At 40.5% G+C, this 22,532-nt stretch overlaps 1 protein-coding gene and 2 long non-coding RNA genes across 7 annotated transcripts in view; 1 reads left to right on the top strand and 2 right to left on the bottom strand.

Annotated features, from left to right (window-relative positions):
• Window positions 1–16,962, top strand: part of fam131ab (family with sequence similarity 131 member Ab) — a 21,415-nt gene extending 4,453 nt beyond the window's left edge. For 3 of the 5 annotated variants that reach the window (XM_032505105.1, XM_032505112.1, XM_032505111.1), the window contains exons 2-5: window positions 5,556–5,649; window positions 5,802–5,984; window positions 12,195–12,326; window positions 14,343–16,962. In XM_032505105.1, coding sequence (XP_032360996.1) covers window positions 5,556–5,649; window positions 5,802–5,984; window positions 12,195–12,326; window positions 14,343–14,983 — 1,050 coding nt within the window. In that variant the 3' untranslated portion in view covers window positions 14,984–16,962. Of the gene's footprint in view, window positions 1–421; window positions 562–5,555; window positions 5,650–5,801; window positions 5,985–12,194; window positions 12,327–14,342 lie in introns of all 5 variants that reach the window. The other 2 variants (XM_032505119.1, XM_032505129.1) reach the window with 1 other exon arrangement.
• LOC116673103 (uncharacterized) lies at window positions 6,757–21,061 on the bottom strand. The gene is made up of 3 exons (XR_004327747.1): window positions 21,051–21,061; window positions 7,645–7,650; window positions 6,757–6,811 (listed from the first exon to the last, which is right to left on the bottom strand). It is a non-coding gene; the product is annotated as an uncharacterized LOC116673103 (long non-coding RNA).
• Window positions 16,918–17,335, bottom strand: LOC116673094 (uncharacterized). Its single transcript, XR_004327743.1, has 2 exons — window positions 17,222–17,335; window positions 16,918–17,180 (listed from the first exon to the last, which is right to left on the bottom strand). It is a non-coding gene; the product is annotated as an uncharacterized LOC116673094 (long non-coding RNA).
• Window positions 21,062–22,532: the final 1,471 nt, after the last annotated feature.

The raw sequence follows: 22,532 nt of genomic DNA, 5'->3' as shown, positions 1-22,532 counted from the left end.
ATTACCTATTTTTTATAATCCTATTTGATGTAGATGTTTGAATGTGGTTTTCTTTGGGGGAAACTGCAGTGAGATGCGGCAACATTACATTCCCTTACAAGATCATCGTCCCTCACAGTGGCTGCCCTGGGGTCCCCGTGGAGGCATGGGTGGGTTGGCATGGTGACTGCAACTCTGGCCATAAAGCAACACATAAGGATTATCTTAATCCTTAAAACTCATAGTTAGTAATTCTGGCTCCAATAGTAAAACAAATATTATGATAAATGACATTTTATTGCCACATTAAAGTGGAAGCATTCTTGTCATATTATTAGTTTTATGTGTTCATTTTGGAGCGAGAACATGGTGCGGGGAGACTATGAGTTTCTGCGAGTGTTGATTTGATATAATCTTTACGTGGCTCTCTTCCTCCTGACAGTGGCCGTTGACAGCTCGTTGCGCGTGGACTGGAGCGCGGCTGGCTCCCTGTCTGACCTCGCGCTTTTGGGGAACACGCGGACCTGCTTGGCGCGCAGACTGATTCTGACAGCACCTTTGAGCGCACTGGACTTCAGCGAGGTGCCCTTTTATGTTTTGGTAACATAGCCTAGCGTACAGTACATCCTAGCTAATGGTACTGCACTGACACCTCGTGCAGTGTCTTAACAGCTCACATCACTTCGTAGAGTCTGAAAACTATTTCTTTTTTTGAAAAGTGGTAGCCGATACTCATCTACTTGGTGCTTGAAGGAAAATAGTGCCAACACACAAGAGCCAACACTCCAGCAACACTTGTATCTTAAGAACAACTTTGTTTTTAAACAAACAATAATGTTTCTTTATAGACCACCTGTCAGGTGTTGCTGTTGTGACCCTTCATTGTACACTAAGGGACAAAAGGACAGTATCTAAATTAAATTACACAATTGTTGTTGTTATTGCGTTAAATAATTAGGGTTGCAATTTCATTAGTGATAACTGATAAAAAGACCTGTTTATGTACCTAAATGTTTACATGAGCCTGGAGTATTGTTTTTACAACTCAATTCCAATCTCTGTAGACATTTGTATTGATTGTTGTTACACAGATTATTGGATGTTCTGTGGAGATCACCTTACATGATTTGAGCTGAGCTACAATCCACCTTGTGTATTATAACCTAGTCACGCGCCGGCCAGATATACCTAATCAAAGATGACATTCTCTCAGTAGTTTGCCACATGAAGCAGAAATTTCTTTTCTTACCCTCTCCTGGTTTAATAATTACCTTATTAATGTCTGTTTCAACCCTGAGTTCTTTCTTCATTTAAGTCTTCATTAATGTTAACCAGTTGGTTTATCTTTTTTTTTGGGACGCCCTTCCGTGTAATTAACGATTCATTTTTAAGTTGGGATTTTTGAATGGAATCTCAGTGTCACCGAGTGTAATGCTTCTGGCCTTCGAACAAAACATTACACACAGTCTCTATTTATGAGATTACTACTGAACAGCTGGACTGTTTGCACTGTGATGCATGGCTGGATCAACTCTGAGATGCTGCATTTGTAGTGGCTCACTTAAATATTCATTTGACTTTAAAAGCATAAAGAAAACACATTTTCCTTTCCACTGGTTGCACCAAAGAGTCTGATCCAGTTAATTGTGGGTTTTCATATGACAAAGGCAGATGGACTGACAGCATACTCTGCTCCTAAGATGTGTAGCAAAGTAGATAAGACATGAAGTAAGAAAAGAAAAGGTGTTGAAGGCACTTTAGTTAGAGTGGTGGATCTACAAAGACCATCATGATCTAAGAAATCTGCAAAATTGGTTCTGCTGCAGTACATGCCATTTGTTGCTATACAGTTAAGAGTTCTAGTCTAGAAATCCTGGAGCTGAAGAGCTGACATAATTGAGATGCTTACAATTGCCTCAGAGATGATGATGAAGATGATAATAAGGATGATGAATCCACCTTGCCTCTTTAATCCATCAGTGCGCACCATCTGGGTGTGAACGTGATGTGTTGCTGTGAGCCAGCCAGGCGATTATTAGCAGTACCTAAGTGATCCATTGTGAAATGCAGCCTATCTCTATTCACTATTATACTGCTACTAGTGTGTTATTGAATACGGGGCACTATGAGAGAAAGGTTGGCTGCATTGCGGATTTGATTACATTTCTAATGCTGTACATTTTAGTTTTTGTCAAAGTAGTATTGGAGCAGTAATTGTAAATTTGGTTTAAAGTTATCAGAAAAAAAATTCAAATTTTCAAATAAATATCTGGCATGTTTCCGCTTAATATTAAAGGCTGCCAATTGGATTCAGTTAATTTATGATGATGGAAATGCCTCATCTCTGACGCCATGTTAGCTGTGGCGTCACTAAGCAACAATGTCTACACTGACTGAAAGCAGAAAGGCACATGCAAGAGTTATTAATATGGCTGTAGTGGCGGCTGGTAGGTGTTCTGAGTGTGTGACATCATCAGTAATTAAGGCGGGCAGGCACACCACTAGGAATTGCCATAGAGTTGCTATAGAAATGTTCCCCATTGTGGAAAAGTGAGACGTAGAGAGAGAGAGAGAGGAGAAAGAGGTATGCGCAGAGACATGGCATGTCGAAGGAAGAGATGAATATTCAGCTTATTGTCCACCAGGGAAGCAGATATCACGACATTATGTTCCACTGAAACAATTCATGGCTTGCCTTCTCATATAATTTGGTATAATAACATCCATCTATGCCTTTAAATGAGTGCGACACAAAAATGTACTAGTGAACAAATAGCAACCCAAGCAACAGGCAAAATGCGTCTGCACCATTGTTTTTTGCAATTGACGTTTGATGACTAAGATAAGGGCTTTGACTCAATCGGCCAGGACAAAGGTACAAAAGAGATTTCTGCTGTGATGTAATTTTAATTACCTTAAAAGCAATAAATACAAATGTGTCTTAGCCTATTCGGAAACCTGTGTTGTGGTTTCTGACAGCTATACAATAACACAAAGGGTTTGCTTGAGCACTAACATTTGTTTTACAGGCTTACTGAACAGCAGTGTTGGCTTATCACAGTACATTTGACGTCACAATTTTATTTTAATATTTTAAAATCATTGAAGAGTGCTTTTATGTGTGTGGGAAGACACTAGTCTGGTCAGTTCTATGTCACACACTCCCTGTCAGCCTGCGCTCTGCCTGCTCTTAGCTCCTACCATACATGTTGTGTCGAAGAATCTGTTGTGTTTCTCTCTGCGTTGTGTCCGTGCCGCGTTATTCAGCCCTCGCTGACTCACAGAGACAACAGTTAACCAATGATTTAAAAGCTAAACGTGAACCTGAGCAGCATCATGACAGCCTCTCTGTCTGTGTTCACCAGACCATGAAGAGTCATGACTGCTTGACATGATGCGTGCATATGTGTGTGTTTGTACTGCTATTCTTATGAGGGCTAAATATCTTTAGACACAAGTCTTTTCTAATAATTGTGCCGCATGTTGTCGGAGTGTGCAATGATGGAAAAGTTGTCTTTCTAAACTGAGGGCAGAACTGTCTCTAGCATTCATATCGGGCTACTCAACTGGAAAAAATAGTAATGAAATGAAGTTTAGGCTCATTAGAGAGGGAAAAATACATTTTTGAGTACCCTGAAGATGTATAAAATCATCCTACACCATACTGAAATGATGTCTCCGGGCAACTATTTGAAAACAAATAAAACATTCAGCTGTGGGTGGACAACATTTACTCTCTGACATCTAATTTTAATTAAAGACAAACACAATATATCTTTCTAACCCTCCTCCAGGATGTATGTCACATCTCCTCCAGATTATCCTCCCTCTGATCTGTGAGCTGCTCTGTGGCACAAGAGGATTATTACGCCTGGCGGCAGCCTCTGATCCCGTCAAACGCTGGGGATTCCCTTTCCCTCTTGCTCCTTTTCCTGCTCTTGCTCTTCTGACAGATAATCATGTTGTTGTTTGTTTGTTACTCGGCTGGTATTTTATTGCTATTAAGTGGAATTGACAGGAAAATGTTAAGATGATGCTTCTGGGATGATCTAACTTCATCGTGCTGTCCTGTTTTTTAATTCACTGCAAATCGGACGTGGTGGGTATTGAATGGTGACTCATTAATGAAAGGAAGGAAAAAAGGAAGATCTATGTTAAAAACGACTCAACAATTAAAATTTGTATTTTGTTTACTACTGAGGGTCACTTGTTTTAGCTAGTGATGTTGCTCAGTGTTGTGTCTCTTAATGAAAGCAGGTAAAACTAGTGACTAGACTGTGGTCAGTCCTAGGACCGGACACAATCTGTACCTGTTGAGATATGTCATGATAGTTGTCTGCCTAAAACCGTCATCAAATTGCTCAGTCAGCCAAGTGGTTGACCCATATTGAGTAACAACATGGTGGCTTCAGCTCAGCATGTGGCCGTTGCTGTTGACGTGCCCATTTTCCACGTGAGTACAGGTAGGGCTCTAAGAAGAGTTAGCAGACAAAGACTCTTGCCAACACCTGATACACCTTTTGTATTTTGACTTCACAGAGAGACAGATTTGATGGACAGACTGGGGGGGTTCCATCTTTTGTCTACTGTAAGGTTCTGTTAACTCACTGCGGGGGAAATTACCTCCCTAGCTGTCTGCACACAGAGCCTTCTCAGTTTCCTTTCAAGATGTGTTCCTATGCAATAACTTGCATATTTGCAGTTGATCATAAATATACTAACAGCCACACCTGGAACCACTAGAGAGGTACACTTGTGTTGTGACTATGTGCAGATAAGGTGCAAATAATCTAGTATCTAGTTTTATTTCTTTCTATGCCTTCTTGTCTGCAGCCATAGATGCAGCAACATACTCTTTAGTTGTTTTTTGAGAAGAGTCGGCTCAGTTAACCTAACAAGCTATTATGCGCTCATTAGCCAGCAGTCTAATTTTACAAACCACTTTAGTTAACATGTGGCTGCAACAAAACACCTGTATCCTAGGCTTGCAGTTTTTTCAACTTGTGTTCCTACTCTTCTATGTGAATTACAGTAATATGCAAAGCAGATATGTTTCATTAGACAGCAACAATTACCTGCCGGGCAACAAGGCTCCAGGAAGTTACTGCGCCCAGCCAAGAAAAAGCCACAACTTGTTGTTTTTACCCTTTTTTATGGATTAAATAAATGATAAAACATGTTAATTTGTGATATGAAAGTGGTATTCCTTTTATCCAACCTGTGGCAAGTAAGTGAATCATTTTATCTCCCAAAATCTAGAACTATTAATTTTACATGCAATAACATTCTACATAACATGCAGCATAGAGTGGGTGCGTGCAAATACATGTGTGGTTGTTGGATTACAGCTTAAAAGCATTTTATTAGTGTGCTTAATTAAAATATTCTTCAATTGCCAAGGACTTGAAAGTACACTGAAGTTATTGACATACTGTGAACACAGGAGTCCTCTCTCGGTAAAAGGAGGTTTTCTTGTGAGTCACACTGTATTCAGGAGCTGACATTCTCACATTCATGCTGAGCTTAGCAATTGCACCAGTTTTTCCCCTGAGTCATACTTTTTCTTGTCATTTTAGGTGAATGTTGATGACACCATTGAAATGTTACCAAAATCAAGAAGAGCTCTCACCATTCAGGAGATTGCTGCATTAGCACGATCTTCCCTACATGGTGAGTGCAACATTCAACATAAAACTTCTAATGCAAGCTAATATTTAAGCATAGGTATTTGTATGTTCTGTAAAAGCATCCAGGCCCATACTAAAATGTGTAATCATCACAGAAGTTATGCTGTAGCATAACCCCAAGCTTTTTCTTTGCAGGTATTTCACAGGTAGTGAAGGATCATGTGACAAAGCCCACAGCCATGGCCCAGGGCAGAGTGGCCCACTTGATAGAGTGGAAAGGTTGGTGTAAGCCTATGGACACTCCTGCAGCCCTGGAATCCGACTTCAACTCTTATTCTGACCTCACTGAGGGAGAGCAGGAGGCACGCTTTGCTGCAGGTAAGACTTCTGTTGACCAAATACAGGAAAAACACCCTGGTTAGCTACACTCAAAGTTGACAGAGAGATTTTCAATGTGCACAGATCAGTGTAGAACAAATACACTGAAGCTGTGACTCGCACACACACTGTAGGATTAGTCCTAGTGTTAAGCAAGACAGTTTATGAAATAACAATAAAAGGTCACAAAAGAGATTCCAGTTAAATGAAAAACCATCGTAACAAAAAGGTAAACACATGTTAATGCAATAGTAAAAAGAGAATTTGCCGACTTTTGCTTAAAACAACTTAGTTTTTTCCACAATATACTTTTCACAAAACTGTCCTTTCTACCCCATTTTAACATGCTGTTAACACACACTTTGGGAATCTTATTTGGATACGAAAAAATGCATGTTAATTCAAGGTATTAATGCGCATAGACCGCATTGCAATTCGAATACAATTGGATCAGCTAGACCACATCTGGCGGTTGTTTGTTTCACACTGTGATCAGATCTCAGCAAGGTGTGAATTGTGAAGATTTTATTGAAGGATAGTCCCTTGAGACAAACCATCTCGTTTTCAAGGGAATGCAATCTGGACAACATTGCGTCATTTAACAGGGCACTCCAGTGTTTCTAGTATTGAGTTCCATGGGGGGCCCAAAAGAGACTGGCTATGTCTCTCCGAAAGTTTACTGTCTGTGTCTTCATTGTCACTATCTCGTCAAGGCAAACATTCTAAAACATAGATTGAAAACGACTAAAGTTGATGCAGCAGAGGCCACGGCATCCTGACTTTTAGTCCCTAGTATTGGTCACGCTTCAAAAACATTGGATCCTACACTACAAATCATGCAACTCTATTTTATCTTTCAAACACTGCATCAACCATTTGTAACTGCTTTCTGTTTATTAAATCCATTGTCTTCAAACCCAAACTCAGATAACCATGATGACATCACAATGACATTTTAAGGGTTATTTTCTCATATCCGCCCAACAAGTTGAAAGGTCACCTAACTCTACATCTGTAAAACAGAGACTGTATAATAGAAATGGGCAAACCCCCCAGGCCTGAAATGTGAAGCAAAAGCCCAAGTGCCTTAAACCTGCATGCTATCTAATTTCTAGCAGGGGGCAACTCCCCTCGTTGCAAAAATAACTTTTTTATTGATGTCCATGGGAAAATCCTACTTCTTACTTGATTTATTTCCTCAATAAACACTTTTATAATGAGTTTATGACCTCAATTGCTATTTTCAAGTCTTTTTCAATACAGCATGATGTTAATTTAGTAAATAATGGTCCCATTTATTTTAAAATTGACGCTAAAGCAGGGGATATCTATTGACCTTAGCTTTACGCTGTCAGGGCAGGCTTAGCAATGCTAACTATCTGATCAGAGAACCGTGATAAGAAGATGACTTTTTAATATCAGATGTGTAATTTCAAAGGCCCATGATCGGATGTCATAATCCAGATACAGACTTCAGATACAGATCGCATGTTAATGGCAGGTGTAAATGGGATGTTGGATTCTTATGCTGCTGTATGCAGCCACGTTCATTCCCCTAACTCTTCTCCTCCACACATACGTATGGTTTGTTCCTCTCGGAGGGACGCTCACCCACAGCTCATCTGTCTGCTATCTTTTACTCACCCACCTCATCTTTTACTTTTCTCTCAGTCACTCCTGCCCCCTCTATTCAATTTCCCCTTCATCCTATTCACTTTTTTTATGTAGATCTCTGTTCTTTCTCTTCATCTTCTCTTATTCTGTCTTTCCCCCCTGTCTCTCCTGCCTGGTCTTCCTCCATTCTCTTGCTCACTCCCTGCAATGCAGACTCTCAAGGTTAATTTGCACAATCAGGTTTTGCTCCTGGCAAGTGCCACCATGACTGAGCGATTTTCCTCTGTACCTACTCTGTTCTCATTTGTTTTTTTCCTCTTTTATCTTACTATTGACATGACTTCTCTTCTCTTCTGATGCACCCATCGTTGTGATTCATCATCACAATGAAAGGATCCATTCCAGGTTTACTGTGCAACTGTTATGATGATGCAAACAAGGTGATTTATAAAGGCAGGCAAAATAGTTCTTCAAAGTTTTAAAATCAATCATCATCATTTATTGAATAATATTTACTGTAACAACTCTTTAGATGATTATTTTTAATTTTATTTATCTTTCTTTGAACGTGGCCAGTACATGAAGTTTTTTTAAGCCATTGTACACAGCACAGAAACAGGGTCTAATCCTAAGCAAGAATTTCTGATGCTCTGTACACTGTTTTCTTTTATTAACAATAATTAGTGACTAGCAGTCAAGAATTGGGGAGACATTTCTATATGTTATACTTCTCCTTGTTTCTTCAGCTTACATCATCATGCATCCATTCCATCAGGGAGCCAGTTGTGCTGACTCCTTATATTTTTGTCAACTCTCTCCTTGATGGTGTTACTGTTGGTGACTGGACACTGCGTGAATGTCACGGAGCACGTTAGTACAGTGAGCGTGTGAGGGTGTGCGAATGTGTGAAGTGAGTGTTTGGTGTGTAATAGTTGTATGAAAGCTAGATGCAGTAGTACACACAACGGTGTGTTTTTGTACTGTGGGAGGAACCCTGAGACTTGAAATTGCAAGTAGGGTTGTCCTTTTGATGGACTGACTGACTTCTGCCAACACATACACACGTCGCAAACCCACACACGCACGCACACACACACACACGCACGCACGCACGCACTCATTCACTCATGCACGCAGGCACGCAGGCAGGCAGGCAGGCAGGCAGGCACGCAGTCACAAAGGCACACATACACGCACGCACACACACACACACACACACACACACACACACACACACACACACACACACACACACACACACACACACACACACAGTGATATAGGCCTCTCTGTGTTGGCCAACGCTGGCAGCCTGTTTCATGCACTACAAAGAAACACTGCAGGATTACCTGCAAATATTTGTGTGAGTGAGTGTGTGTGTGTTTCATGTTAACGTTAAGAGACAGAGAGTGTAAGAGCATGTGTGAGTATGTGTGTATTAAGCTGTTTTCTCATTTGAACTCCAGACAATGTCCAATGAATCAGGAGCAGACATTGTCTGCAGAATTTGTCTGACAATTTTGGCATTGATGCTCACCGACAGAAGTTCCTGAATCTCGTCATCCAATTAGACATATTCATTGGTGTAAATCATCCTTTTTCTTCACCCTCGGATGTTTGTTTTCCACCAATTTAATGAGCCTTGTGATAGAAACATCATCAACATCATGCACTCGCTTACTGTGAATTTTCTGGAAAATGACTGGCTCCATTCACACATGGGTTCAATTGGACATTCCACTAACTTTGCACTAGGTAGCTATCCACGTAAAATTAATTTAATGTCCAGTCCAGTATTTGGTTATTTACATTCTCATACACTGCTCCTCATGGTAATGTCAAGATAAGTTCAGGTTTGCATTGCAGTGTATGTGTGAAAGGGGCAAAAAAGTGGCCGATGGCATATTCCAGTTTCTGGTGCACTGTAGTGTAGCCGAGGTGTATGTTGCCTGACCAAGTCCTACTTACCAGGTTTTCAATATTCCAGCAGCAAACAGGTCTTTTGGAAAATCTAAATTGGAAAAAAATTGGCGGTAATTATTGACAAAATAAGTCATGGTCGTAGTAGAAACATTCAAGTCTGTATTTAAATGTTGTTTAGCTTGTGTTTTGCCATGAAATAATATTGCTAAAATATTCTTATGGTTTGCATTAAACTAATCAACCCCCTGCATTACTGGGTATTATTTACTTGTTGTACAGACAGAGGAACACACGTGCAGTTTTGTGTGTGCTTGTCTGTTGGTGTACAGTATCTCTTTATCCCTATTTTTTGTGTTGTTGTGTATGTTTGTCAGTGACATAAAAAATACGTATGCAGGTGAAAACTTTCGTTCTTCTTAAGTTAAAGGAATCAGAAAAGGCTTTCAAAAGAGAACTGCAGAACAGCCTGCACGACTGCAATTGCTGGAAGACGTGCCAGTGTTTGTGAGTTGAGAACCCAGCTACAGTGGAAGAAGAATGAGAGTATTGATCTTTCTCCATGGGAGACAATGCATGAATACTCAGCATTGACCAGAGAGAGAGACAGAAACATAAAGATAATGAAGAGAGAGATTCCGAGAGATATAAATCAAAATGAGAAGTGAGGGACAAGGTTGAAAGAATGCTCTGTGAAAGAAAAGGGAATGGTAGGAATGAGGCGAGTCAAGTGAGTCCAAGGAGAGAGCGGATGAACAGGGAAGAATACAAAACAGATGGATCGTGTGGAAGTGGATGAGTCTGAGCACAGAGATAAAAAGGAGAGGGAGTCTTAATCTATGATTGGCTAGCTCCTGTTGATGGTTTGAGGTGATTGGTCACTTGGACCTTGTTGCACATTGGCACAGGCTGAGTCACCTCAGCAACATGGGGAAATAATCACTACAGGAATACAGCCTCTGTTAAAATCAGCTTTTTCTTACATTCAAAATAATGTTTTTACAGGAATAATTGTTTGTAGGATTATGCTACAATATAAATGCATTTCATGCTACAAAAAGAAGATCAAGTGCTTTAACATAAATAGGCAATCAGGAAGATAAACCTGGTAAATGAAGTGTATCTACACAACACTTCACAGCAGCTTTCACCAGGCTTTGAAATACACCTGTACTGTATTGTAATTCATCCAATAAATGCAATACAAGCATCTAATGTTTTTTTTTGTTGACTCTTTATCATTTAACTTGGTGGTCATTTTTTAAGCTGTATTTAGTAGATGTGTTGTATCAGACTACATTATACCGAGATATGCATTTATTGTTATATACAGTATATATTTAATATTCTGTTCCCATGTAATTGAGGAGGACAAAACAGAAAATACCTCCCAAACACGCTCACACGCACGTCAATGTGTGTGAATTAATTTTTCATTCACTAATTAATTACAGTGGTTCCACTTTGCCTTTTCTTTTATTGATAATCTGCAGTGAATGAAATTCAAATTCACCACTGATTTTAATTATTTTTTAGACATAAATTAATTTTTGCAAAATACGAAGAAAAAACTTTAGGATGTTGATTACAGTTATATCAGTAGAGAAAAGAAAATCAAATGGAAAGAAAAAAAACTAATTTATAAATAAAACAAATCTAACGTATGTAAAAAGACAGTCTAATTGTAACAGAGTTGTTAGTATGATGTTAATCTGTTGCACTGATGGAATTAATGGTGTGGAAATGCACATTGAGCTAAATTTAACACGTGAACTGTTATGATACAGGTGATTCCACACCGCTCGTCAATACAATAATCATCCAGTCAACACTGATTATTTTACTTAAGCATTTCTCCTGGCCTTCCCGTGACATACAGATTTAGAATGTGCCTTGATCTTCCAACTTACTGTCTCCTCTGCATTGTTAGGAATGCAACCTGCCTAACAACTCAAATATCAAATACTAAATAATAAATAAGAAGTGTTCAGATACCTAACCCACGTAAAAGTACTAAAACCACACTGTAAAAAAAAGTTACTTAAGTAAAAATATGTATGTATCATCAGGAAAATGTGTTCAAATTATTAAAAGTAAAAGTACTCACTGCAGAAAAATCCTCACATTTTAGAAACGTCCTATATGTTTAAAACGCTAACCATTTTAGTTTGACTTGTAGGCCGTTATATTGTTGATGTTGTATAAAGTACATGTTTTGTTCTGTATGCTTTCCTGAAAGGTGCTATATAAATAAAAGAAGTTTAAAAGAGTTTGGTGTGCAAATATCTTAATTTGTAAAGTAAGTAGTAATGAAGCTGTCAAATGAATGTAATGTAGTAGAAGTACAAAGGGGCATGAAAAGAAAAGACTCAAGTAAAGTATAAGTACTTTACATTTGTACTTAAGTACAGTACTTCAGTACATGTACTTACATTCCACCACTGCACTTAGTAAAAGCCATTTAAAGTGCCCCAGCCAAATAACCACTGAAGAACATTGAGTATAATGGGAATGCTGTCTCTGTCCAGTCCAATAAAATGGTGTGCACTTGTTCTTCAAACAGGCCTGCCAATCAAAAACAGTTACATGAGATGGAGACACAATGGACTGTTGCCTCCCTGTTACTAGGCCGTGCGTGTGCACATGTGAAGCTTATATGTGTATGTGTGTGCACAGGTGTGGCCGAGCAGTTTGCCATAGCGGAGGCTAAGCTGCGGGCCTGGTCCTCTGTGGACGGCGACGAATCTAACGATGACTCATATGACGAGGACTTTCTGCCATCCAACGAGCCCACCACACAGAGCACAGGTACACACACACACACACACACACACACACACACACACACACACAACACACACACACACCCACAACAATGTAGACCTCTACACCACAATTTGGTAAATTACATTAATTTGCTTCATCTGGTTCCCATCCTTCCTAATACGCCATCACAACAGCATCTTATACCATTTCTCTCTCTCTCTCTCTCTCTCTCTCTCTCTCTCTCTCTGTATCTTTCATTGTCCCAGTGCCCTAGTTTACATCCTCTCCCAACATTTTTTTTGTTCCTTGGCGCAATTTGATATCCCTCCTGCAACTTTAATATGATTTCCTTTGCTGCAGAGACAGTGTCTGTGTGAGGATGGTGTGTGAGCAGGTTATAAATACACAGAGTGTATTTGACCATGGATGTGTGTGTTTGCCAGAGCTTTCATCTTGATTACACTGAATCATCAATAACCTGTATTGTCTGCAGCTAATAACATTCAGCTCAGTGTTGATTCTCTATCTTCACATATCCATCTGTGGCTTCTTACCTTCTGGCAAAGCCCATTTGGTAAATGGAGTTTCACTCGTACCTGCCTGTATGCGATATTACAGTAATCAACTCTACATGAAACAAGTGCTGTAGTTTTTTTCCTAGAGCATATTATTTACTGCTTTGTTTGTGGTAGAGAAGAGTTTTCTTAGCCCTACTGTAATCAAATTGTTGAATTTTTCCACTGCTGATATTTTTCACACCCTTGTAATGCAGTGGATAATATTTTTATTTTATTATTATTATTTCAGACATTTCTTTTTGCAGTGGAAACTTAGAAAGACATTCAACTTTATTTTTTTAAACAAAAATAACTTGCTTTTGGTTGAAAAAATATGCAAATTATTATTCTTACAAGATACCCTGTGGAGCTTGTATATTCAGGATACATTCAGCAAAACACACGGTGTATACCTTTGAGGTTTTCTTTTACATTGTTTACATTTGTGTATGTTAAATAGCAGGATTATTTTCCGGCTTTTTGTTTTTTGCATTCCTGTTTCTTATGTCAAGTTCCTTGCACACTGAGTCTCTGCAAGTCTGTGCAAGTTTGAGTAAATACAAACTCACGTTGTGTCAATCGTGTTTACACACTGCTTCCGAAAATTTTGTCCGTCATAAATAAAGTTGGTACTGGTTCAATTTATGTGTTTTTCGCATCCGTTGCAAGCATTTTGATGTGTTTTGACAAGGAGAAGGAGTGAGCCTATCCAGAAGTGCAGCACAGAAAGATGCTGGCAGAATGCAATGTCTACTGTCAACAAGTCAGATGGTAATATTCAGAAGGATGATGAGGATGGTGATGATGATAGTGATGATGATAATGAGGAGGAGGAGGAGGAGGAGGAGGAGGAGGAGGAGAATGGAAGAAGGGAAGATGAGAGAATGCAGACATACACAGACAGAAAAAGGAGAGCAACAGGGTAGTGATGGAGAGGGCAACTCTAGCCGCGGTGTCAAACGCAAGAAGACGCAGACAGAGAGGACAGAGAGAGAGGTAACTGTCAATGGAGTGAAGCAAGGGATGAAATGATGGTGGAGAGAGAGGCAGAGTGACAGCAGCGTCACACTTTGTATTGTTTTGCGAAATGTTTTGTAACAGAGTAAATCATACTCATTTGACTCTGGATCTCAATGGATTTCTGTGAGTGACAATTCTTTTCGATGACGAATACGAAAAAATGCATAAGAAAGTTTCAGACTCAGTGTGCAAGAACCTTTACTGGGGTCAAACAAAATGAGGACCTGCTGATCAAAACAGTACTCTGTAGCGATACTAGTGATCACAAACCCAACAGGGTACAGTTAAACAAGTAAAAATGTAAAAAATGACTGAATGACATTTTTTCAATGCATGCCACGGATTTGCTAGTGTATTTACTGCTTATATTTAATGCTGCAACCCCTCAGGGACCCTCCAGGAAACATTACAGTTTCATCTGATATTCTCTTATCTTTGTTCTTCAGGACTTCATTCTCACTGTCTATATCATTCCTTCTAGATGTGTTATCATATCCGCCCTATTTGAAGGACCTGATCCACAGCCAGCTTTGCCAACACCTGGGCCTGCGAGGGCCCTGTTGCGAGGGTGGAGGAGGCGGAGAAGGAGGTGGCAGCGGAGCGCCCTCCCCCACGGTAGGCTCCCCGGACACCTTGTGCTCCAGCCTCTGCAGCCTGGACGAGCACCACCCCCTTCTGCGTGACCTGGGCGGCCACCGTGGCACCCACTCCTACAGCAATGCTGCCGAGCTCGCGGCCAAGATCCTGTCAGCGCTGCAGGGAGGGGAGGAGCTGCTGCTGGCCCGACTTCAGAGGGCAGGGCAAAACGGGCGCGGTGGGGGGGACAGCGGCTTCCATAGCCTTGGTGGGGGAGGGCGGGGCATCAGGCCCTGCGGGGGTCAGGACTCTCCTTGCTACTCCAGATCTTACTCTGAGACGTACCTGTCACCCGGCGAGGACGACGACACCCCCTGCAAGGACTATGAGAGCACTGTGTGCCAGGCAGACGGCAGCGGTGTGGAGTACCCACCTGACTACAACCCACACAGGAGGGTCTCTGATGTGGCCTCCTCAGGGGTTGTGTCTCTCGACGAGGAGGATGAAGAGGAGGAAGAGAGGGCAGGAGAGCCAAACAACCAATGACTTCTCTCATCTCACCTCAGTGTTTAATCTCTCCAAGCTCTTTGGAAGGTTTTCTTTTTTGCAACAACTTCCCCTCTCCTCCATGGCGTCTGAAAAGTTTGTACTGCTGTGCATGCTGGTTTTTTCCCCTCTATGACTGAAGCATTAATCATCCGTCTTTGCCTTACTTGCAGCATCTCAAATCCTCCTTACCACCTCGTGACTGCTTTATCCCCATTCGATGTATTAACTTTTATTTTTCTTTCAAGGCGTCCAAACAATCATTTTTATCATTGTTAAACAGGAGTGCTGGATGTGAAGTGATGTACTCGTGGAAGTGACGCACGCAGTTTCCGGCTCTGGCCCTACCTGCGTAGTGACTGTAAAAATGGACGCCACCAACAAACAGACAGACTGACATGACTGAGTTCAAATCTCTGACTTATCTTTGCATGTGTTTGGCAAGTGCTGAAATCGATGGGCTGACTTGGCCCTGAGCACGGTTTGCAATCTCAGCTGTTCTGTATAACCCCCGCCCACCTTCCCAGCATCTCCGATGGGAGGGAGGCTTGGCACCGATCCTGGGACCTGCCCTTACCTCTCTGCCCCCCATTCCCTCTCCCCTCCTTTGCAAGACACAAAATAGCATCCTTTTGGGCATGGCTTGCTGAGTATGCCAAACTATTTAACCCTGTCACTACCAATTATGAGCATATGCTGGAATGTCTTCAAAGTGACAGGAGATAGTATGTATTTTAAAATTACAAAGTTTAAAAAAGAAAAAGAGAAATTATATGCTTTTATTGTACTAGTTTTCTATCACTCAAACATGTTGTTGTTCATAGTATCCAAACATCATTATGATGGACATCTGCTATAATGGTCAACTATAGCTACTGGATATTTTTGTGGTCCTGTGGATTCCTGCATGGGTCTTCCATGCAGGAATCCACACAAGCTCCTTTAGAGAACTTTGGTCTTAAAAAATTCACAGCAGCAGCGACAACAACACATGCTGACAGAATGTTTCTGAAGTGACCCTTTGGCGATAGTTGGGCAGAAAATGGCAAAGGTGGAAAAGAGTTTTTTTCTGTGAAGAGATGAGTTGCATCGGAGATTTTCTATATTTTTGTATGCGTTGTCTTGCTTTGATCTCTTTGCCTATATGGCGTGCCAGTGTATGTGTTTTTTTGCACGAAGCTAATGTGGCTGTAGAAACAATACAAATATAAAAAAAAGTTTTTTATTTTATTATTGTAAAAGAGGATACTGTGATATGTTTGTTTTGGCATCTTTCATGATCCTCAAAAAGCCGGTTGTTTTCTTTTCAAAAATGTTTAACTGCCCTTCTTTCTTTCCTCTAATACTGATTCCTGCAAAGCTTTGCCTTTTATTCAATACTTTCCCTTCTTATTGTTGTATTAGTTGCAACATGGCATGTTTATGTGCGCATGCAGAAACTTTTATCTCCATGGTGATATGAGGAGCTCTGTTGAGGTTCTCCCAGAGGGACTGGCATTCACACAACTCAGGAAATCTCATTGGACCGGAGCATCAATGCATCCTACCCACACGCACAGCGCTACTTCTCTCTCTTATCCCCAGTGTGTGTGCTTGTGTGTGCATTTGTGTGTGTTTGTGTAGAGAAAGCCAGGTGTGCATAGTTATTTTCTACAAATAATTAAAGCACAGATTCAGTCCCACATTCTTTAATGTTGTTTGACTGTTTAGAAAAGCCTCAACGTGTGAGTCTGTATGTTTGACGTTTTGTGAAAATGTGTGTGTGTCTGTGTGTGTGTGTGTGTTTGGGTGTGTGTGTGTGTGGGTATGTGTGTGTATGTGTGATTGTGTGTGTGGCAGTATTGTAAGATCTCAGTAAGCTCCTTAAACATGCATTGTATATCCATTCCTAAACCCCTCCAATGTAGCAATTCCCTTTAAAACAGTGTTTGAGTAGCTGAGCTCTTGTTGGAGGTTGAATTTTTACTGATGCTGGAGATTTAAAAAAGCATACAGTAGATACATCTGGAAATTGTTTTGAAAATATAGACAGGATGACATTGCTAACTTAACTAAAAAACTACATAAAAAGGAGGAGTCCCAGTCAAGATAGTTAACAACTCAGGGGGAACAATTGAAGCTATGTTTTTCAATCCTCACCTTTGACCTCCCAAGTTATACCATCATCATCATAATCATCCTCATCATCATCCTCATCCTCATAATCATTGTCATCATCGTCATCGTCATCATTATCACATCTTCCCTGTTGTCGCCCCAGGCAAAGCTTGGCTTCCTTTCTCGTCTCCTTTTTTAAAGTAAGTGCAGATTAAAACCCTTCTCAAATCTGATCAACAGAGGCACCAAATATCCTGTTGCACTGACTATGTGTATTCATATATACAGCGAGCCGGTTTACGTCACTGTCCTTTTGGTTGACATTAAAGGCCGGCCGATGCTGGCATGGCGAGGTTGTGCTTTTGTCCTGGCGCGGTGACGAAAGCGTGCTATTGTTCTCCGCCCTCCCCCATCCTCTATTTATCAGCTTGCTCTGTCCACCACTGTGCATTTGCTATGTCTGTCTTTCTGAGTGTCCTCCATCCTCTGTGTGTCTGTCCTCAGTGTGTACGAGCAGTGTGTGTGTGAGATGGTATGTGTGTGTTTAACTTTGTGTGTGAGAGAGAAAACGGGCGCCTTGATGAGATTTTCATTCACCCAGCTATCTTGTTGTCTCTCTCACATTGACATGCGTGTCATGGTCCTCATGTCTCAGGACCATGACCACATTCCTTCATCCAGTCTTGACCTTTACCATAACCCCATCCTAAACCTAATCTGAACCCTAAATCTAAATCCTGATCCCTTAGTCGAAGTGGCACTTTGGCAGATTTTGTCATCTTTCTATCCTTGTGAGAACATTTTGTCCTGATAAGAATAGAAATATTAGCGTGCCCGCTGACATACACACACAGACAGCCTGATGAATGTCTCAGCTCTCCATCCTTCGGTCACTGTCCTGTCATTTCCCTTCACCCTTTGCCTCAGTCCTTTCCTCTTTGCCTCCACCCTTCCCTTCTTGTGTTCTTTCCCTCCCACCTTCCATCTATCCCCACAGGGGGCTAATTACGTAACCAAGAGGACATCTGAGTGCTACCGTTGCCGACAGGCAATTAGCCTGAGATTATAAAACAGCCTGACGGACAGGAGATGCGTATCACTCTCCTGTCTGTCTTTTTATTTTACCCTTGTCTCTTTTTCCCCTTCACTCCATCTGCACCCTCTTTTCCCTTTTTCTCCCATCTCCTCCTCACCACCACATCTTTTGAGGTTAGCTGTCCCAGAAAAACTCCTAGCGGTTTGTGGAATGCATTGGGTGATCAAGGGAAGTGTTCCTTGCTCTCTGGAAGCGATTCATATTTCATAGCGCAATAACAGAAGAGCACCCAGCTGTCCTTAATTGAGACAGATGTCTTTAGGGTGACACATGTTTCTTTCTGTGTGAGTGTGTGTGCGTCTCTGGGCAGTGTAGTTTGTTGCTTCAGGCAAGCACTGACATTGGATACTTATCAGAGAGAAGTGCTCCAGAATATCTCTCTGTGAGTGTGTGTGTGTGTGTGTGTGATATAGTGGTAGGAGAACCCAGCGCTATAAAAAGACATCAAAACAAGCATCTGTCGGACAGTGTAAAGGTAGGAGGGCGTTTGAATATTCAGTTCAGCCCCTGTCACCCTATAGCCTACTTACCATCTAATAACAAAGCCGAAGGGCCTGGGGACCGCTCTCACTACCCCACCGGGCCCCAGCGGTGAATATTAGGACTAAACCTGTGAACACAACTAGAACTGTGAAAACTGCTGTAGGACCTGAGTTTAGATAATCTTCACAGAGAGATGGTCTGTGTTTAACCTACATTAGCCTCCACCGTCTTAATTAAAACGTCCCACAATCCTCAGGGATGTTTGAGTGCGCGCACACACACACACACACACACACACACACACACACACACACACACACACACACACACACACACACACACACACACACACACACACACACACACACAAAGAAATGAGGCTTATGATAGTTCAGAGAGCAAAGCCATACAACTCACCCAGCAGAGACAAAGACACTATGAACTACTGTAACAAGGTAGAAATATAGATGATCCAACATGAATGTACTGTCCCATATACATTCTAAATGGGTTGCATATCAGCGTCAGTCAAACACACACACTCAACCTTCTCCTCCCTCTGAAATCTCAATCCTGTTTTTTTTCTTCTTTCTAATACTTTTCCTTACTGTTTTGGCTGAATGTAATTATTTGAATATTGCCACCTTGGATTTGAACAATGAATCTTTGTTTGCTGCATCTGATATTATTTTGAGTTATTAAAATATTGTTATTGTTCTTTGCAAAAAATACAAATCCGGTGTGATGTGATTATTTGAATATATGTCATACAAGGTTACAAGGTTCATGATTTTGTCATTTTACATCACAGGGTTGCACAATGTAAATAACTTGTAGCTCCTTCAGGCTACACACACACATAGAACACATATATAAATATTTAAATTAAAACAGCGTAAAATGAAAAAAAATTTAACAATACATACAGATAGATGGGAGGAGGAAGTGGAGAGCTCCATTAATGTAGTGTTTTATGGTTATGATTAGATAATGAACTATCACCTCTCAACGCCATTCACTACTAGACATTCACTTTGGTACACACACCATAAAGCCTCCTGCAATTAGCTCCCCGACATGACGACATCATCATTATTGAGTCATTGTCAGGGCAAAGGGCAGCAGTAAGAGAAACCGCACAAAGGCTTGCTGCTCTTAGTGATCCTACACTTGGTGTATTTCATTTTTCCATGACATCATGGGCCCCCGGGGAAGCTCAGTAGTCCATTTGGTCGGTCGGGTGAGGGAGGGGAGGGTCATATCATGACAGGATGTCGTGGATTTCAAACAAAGCCTGGTGTGTGTAATCACCAGAGTTTAGAGTCCTTGGACCCCACAGTTATGGTTTGTTGGAGTGTCAATAAAATGCTCCTTGATGAAAATGTGAAAATGAAAGGAAGGACAATAATATCCTGAAAGGAGTTAAGAAAAGTCTAAGTGATGTCAGAGTAAAGTTGCGTAGGTCTAAATTGAAATTTAGAAACAATATACCTAGAAGAGGACATGTATTTAATTGTCTAAAAGATCTGAAAATGGCCTTCCAAACAACAAAAAATACTTTTAAAATAAATGATATTTGCATTTTCTGATCTACCACCTCAGTTGTTTAATGGTTAAATTTAAAACTGAAAGGGAGAGATCATGATCATGTTTGTAACTATCATTGACTGTTGGTAGGAGATGGGGAGTGAACATAGGTTGTTTATCATGGCTAGTTGTTAGTTAGTTAACAAACAACTGTTTAAACCTAACATAGATGTTACTTGGGGAAAACAACCATCACTAGTGTATTCACAAATCCCCGTGTTTAAAGCTACAGTAAAAGCAAGGGGCAGGAAGGCCTCAATCAGACACACCTGCAGCTCAGGAGTTACAGACTATAGCTGTGGAAAAAAGTTTTTCTCCATCAAGCGGCAAGTGTTGCTGAAATTTCCACCTTTAGCATATTCTCCATTTTTCATATACCTGGCTAGGGAAAGTTATGTCAGGAAAACCTGCAATTTAACTTTGCAGACAGATGCCCATTAAAAAAAAGGCGCTCACACGCCCAACCAGGCCACACTGGTGATGCTGGTGTCCATTAGATGCCTCTGAGCGTTCAGGCTACACTTAGGTAGGTAAGACTTAAGGTGAGGCAGGTAGGTTGGTTGGAAAACTTAGATCCTCTGCCATCATCAGATAATTTTTTGGGGGTTTGAAAGTGGATGGATGCCTCAAACAAACAGAGGGCTTTCAGCCAGGGGACCACTGTCCATGTCCCATGTGAAACCAAAAGTCAAGTACTTAACCTACATCCTGTTTGTAAAGTACTTAATGTACTTAAGTTAACACACTTCATTTACATAAGTTAATGTAATTAACACACTTAACTTGGGTTTGTAACTAATATACATAACAAACTTACTTATTTCAACCCAAACCATGATCTTTTTCTAAACCTTACCAAGTAGTTTTGTTTCAATTGACATTATTAACTTTGTTTGTGAAATTTAATTGAGAAAAAAGTTTGTTGTGAGGGAACGGGATATTTAGGAGACAGGATTGCTCTTATTTACCCTCTCACTCTCATTCAGTCTTTTATGTTCTCTCCACCTTGCATGTCGTCTTTTCTTCTGATCATCTCTAGTCAGCAGGGTTGCCTGGAAAACAAAGCACCAGGCTCCCTTTGAGACAACAAAGTTACACACACTGAATCAGAAACTGCATTTATCACAATATAATATTATGTATCCATTATGTTCCTATACAGAGAGAAGCTTTTGTTCTTACCCAGAACGATAATTCAGATATGTCAGGAAATTTACTAATGATCTCAACACTTCTACTGTCTGGCAAAAAAATGGGGTTCTACAACAACCTAAACAACCATTTTAAAAATATAAATGTATGTTGTACAATACAAACTTGGAAAGTGAACAAAAAAAGATTAATTTTTTCTTTCTTGTGCAAATCTTGTCATGCCTGTGGAAACAGAGTGGAACCACACATGATCTTCCCCTTTCAGACAGCCATGAAAGATCTGTCGCAGAGCTAAAAAAATGAGCTTTTCAGAGCTCCGAACTCAGTGACTGCAACACAGGGTGTGAACTGATTCTGAACACAACCAGCAGTATCTGGGTTAAGACATAAGAAAATCCAAATATCTGAAGTTTAATTTCTGAAATTTAAGATGTCTGTGAGTCTTTGAATTCAACACATCAATACAAGACAGATATCTATGATTCTTTACAAGTTCTATATGTATGTCTTTCACATCAAACAATTCTTCTTGCATTACTTTTGAAACTGCATAATCATTGCAAACAAATGTGAATGTTGATAAGACTCTAGTAGTTTTGTGGGACTGTACTTTAAGCTAAATGCTAACATCAACATTCTAATGCTCAAGACAATGCTGACATGTTGATTATTGGAAGGTATAATGCCACATTCATGTCATGTCGTTCAGACTATAATTACAAGTGAGTCAGAGGTCACTTTAATTTCAAGTTAAAGATATCGGAACAGGAATTTGACAGCTACAATATTTCCCATTTATCTTGGCAAAAGACCTATAATAGTTACATCTAGCCTAAACACAATCCAGTACTAATCTAGAAGGAGTTTATACACACTAACGTTATTGCTACTGTCATGCTATTCATATAATGTTACTACAAAGCTAGCAGTGGGGGTAACCATCATGGGACAATGCATGGGGTTGGCCCATCATTCCTGTTCTACCGACGTTGTGTGAATGCAGCATATTATTCATCATGTTTACCATTTTAGCATGCTAAGATATGGTAATCGGTACTAAACACAAAGCAAAGGCTAACAGGATTGTAACTAGTTTTGCAGGTATTTGGTCATAAAACCAATTATTGGATCATG

Source organism: Etheostoma spectabile, chromosome 3 (assembly GCF_008692095.1).
Source record: "Etheostoma spectabile isolate EspeVRDwgs_2016 chromosome 3, UIUC_Espe_1.0, whole genome shotgun sequence".
In the NCBI taxonomy this organism is placed as follows: domain Eukaryota; kingdom Metazoa; phylum Chordata; class Actinopteri; order Perciformes; family Percidae; genus Etheostoma; species Etheostoma spectabile.
The sequence above is the reverse complement of the archived record's forward strand: the minus strand, read 5'-3'. Positions and strand labels throughout refer to the sequence as shown.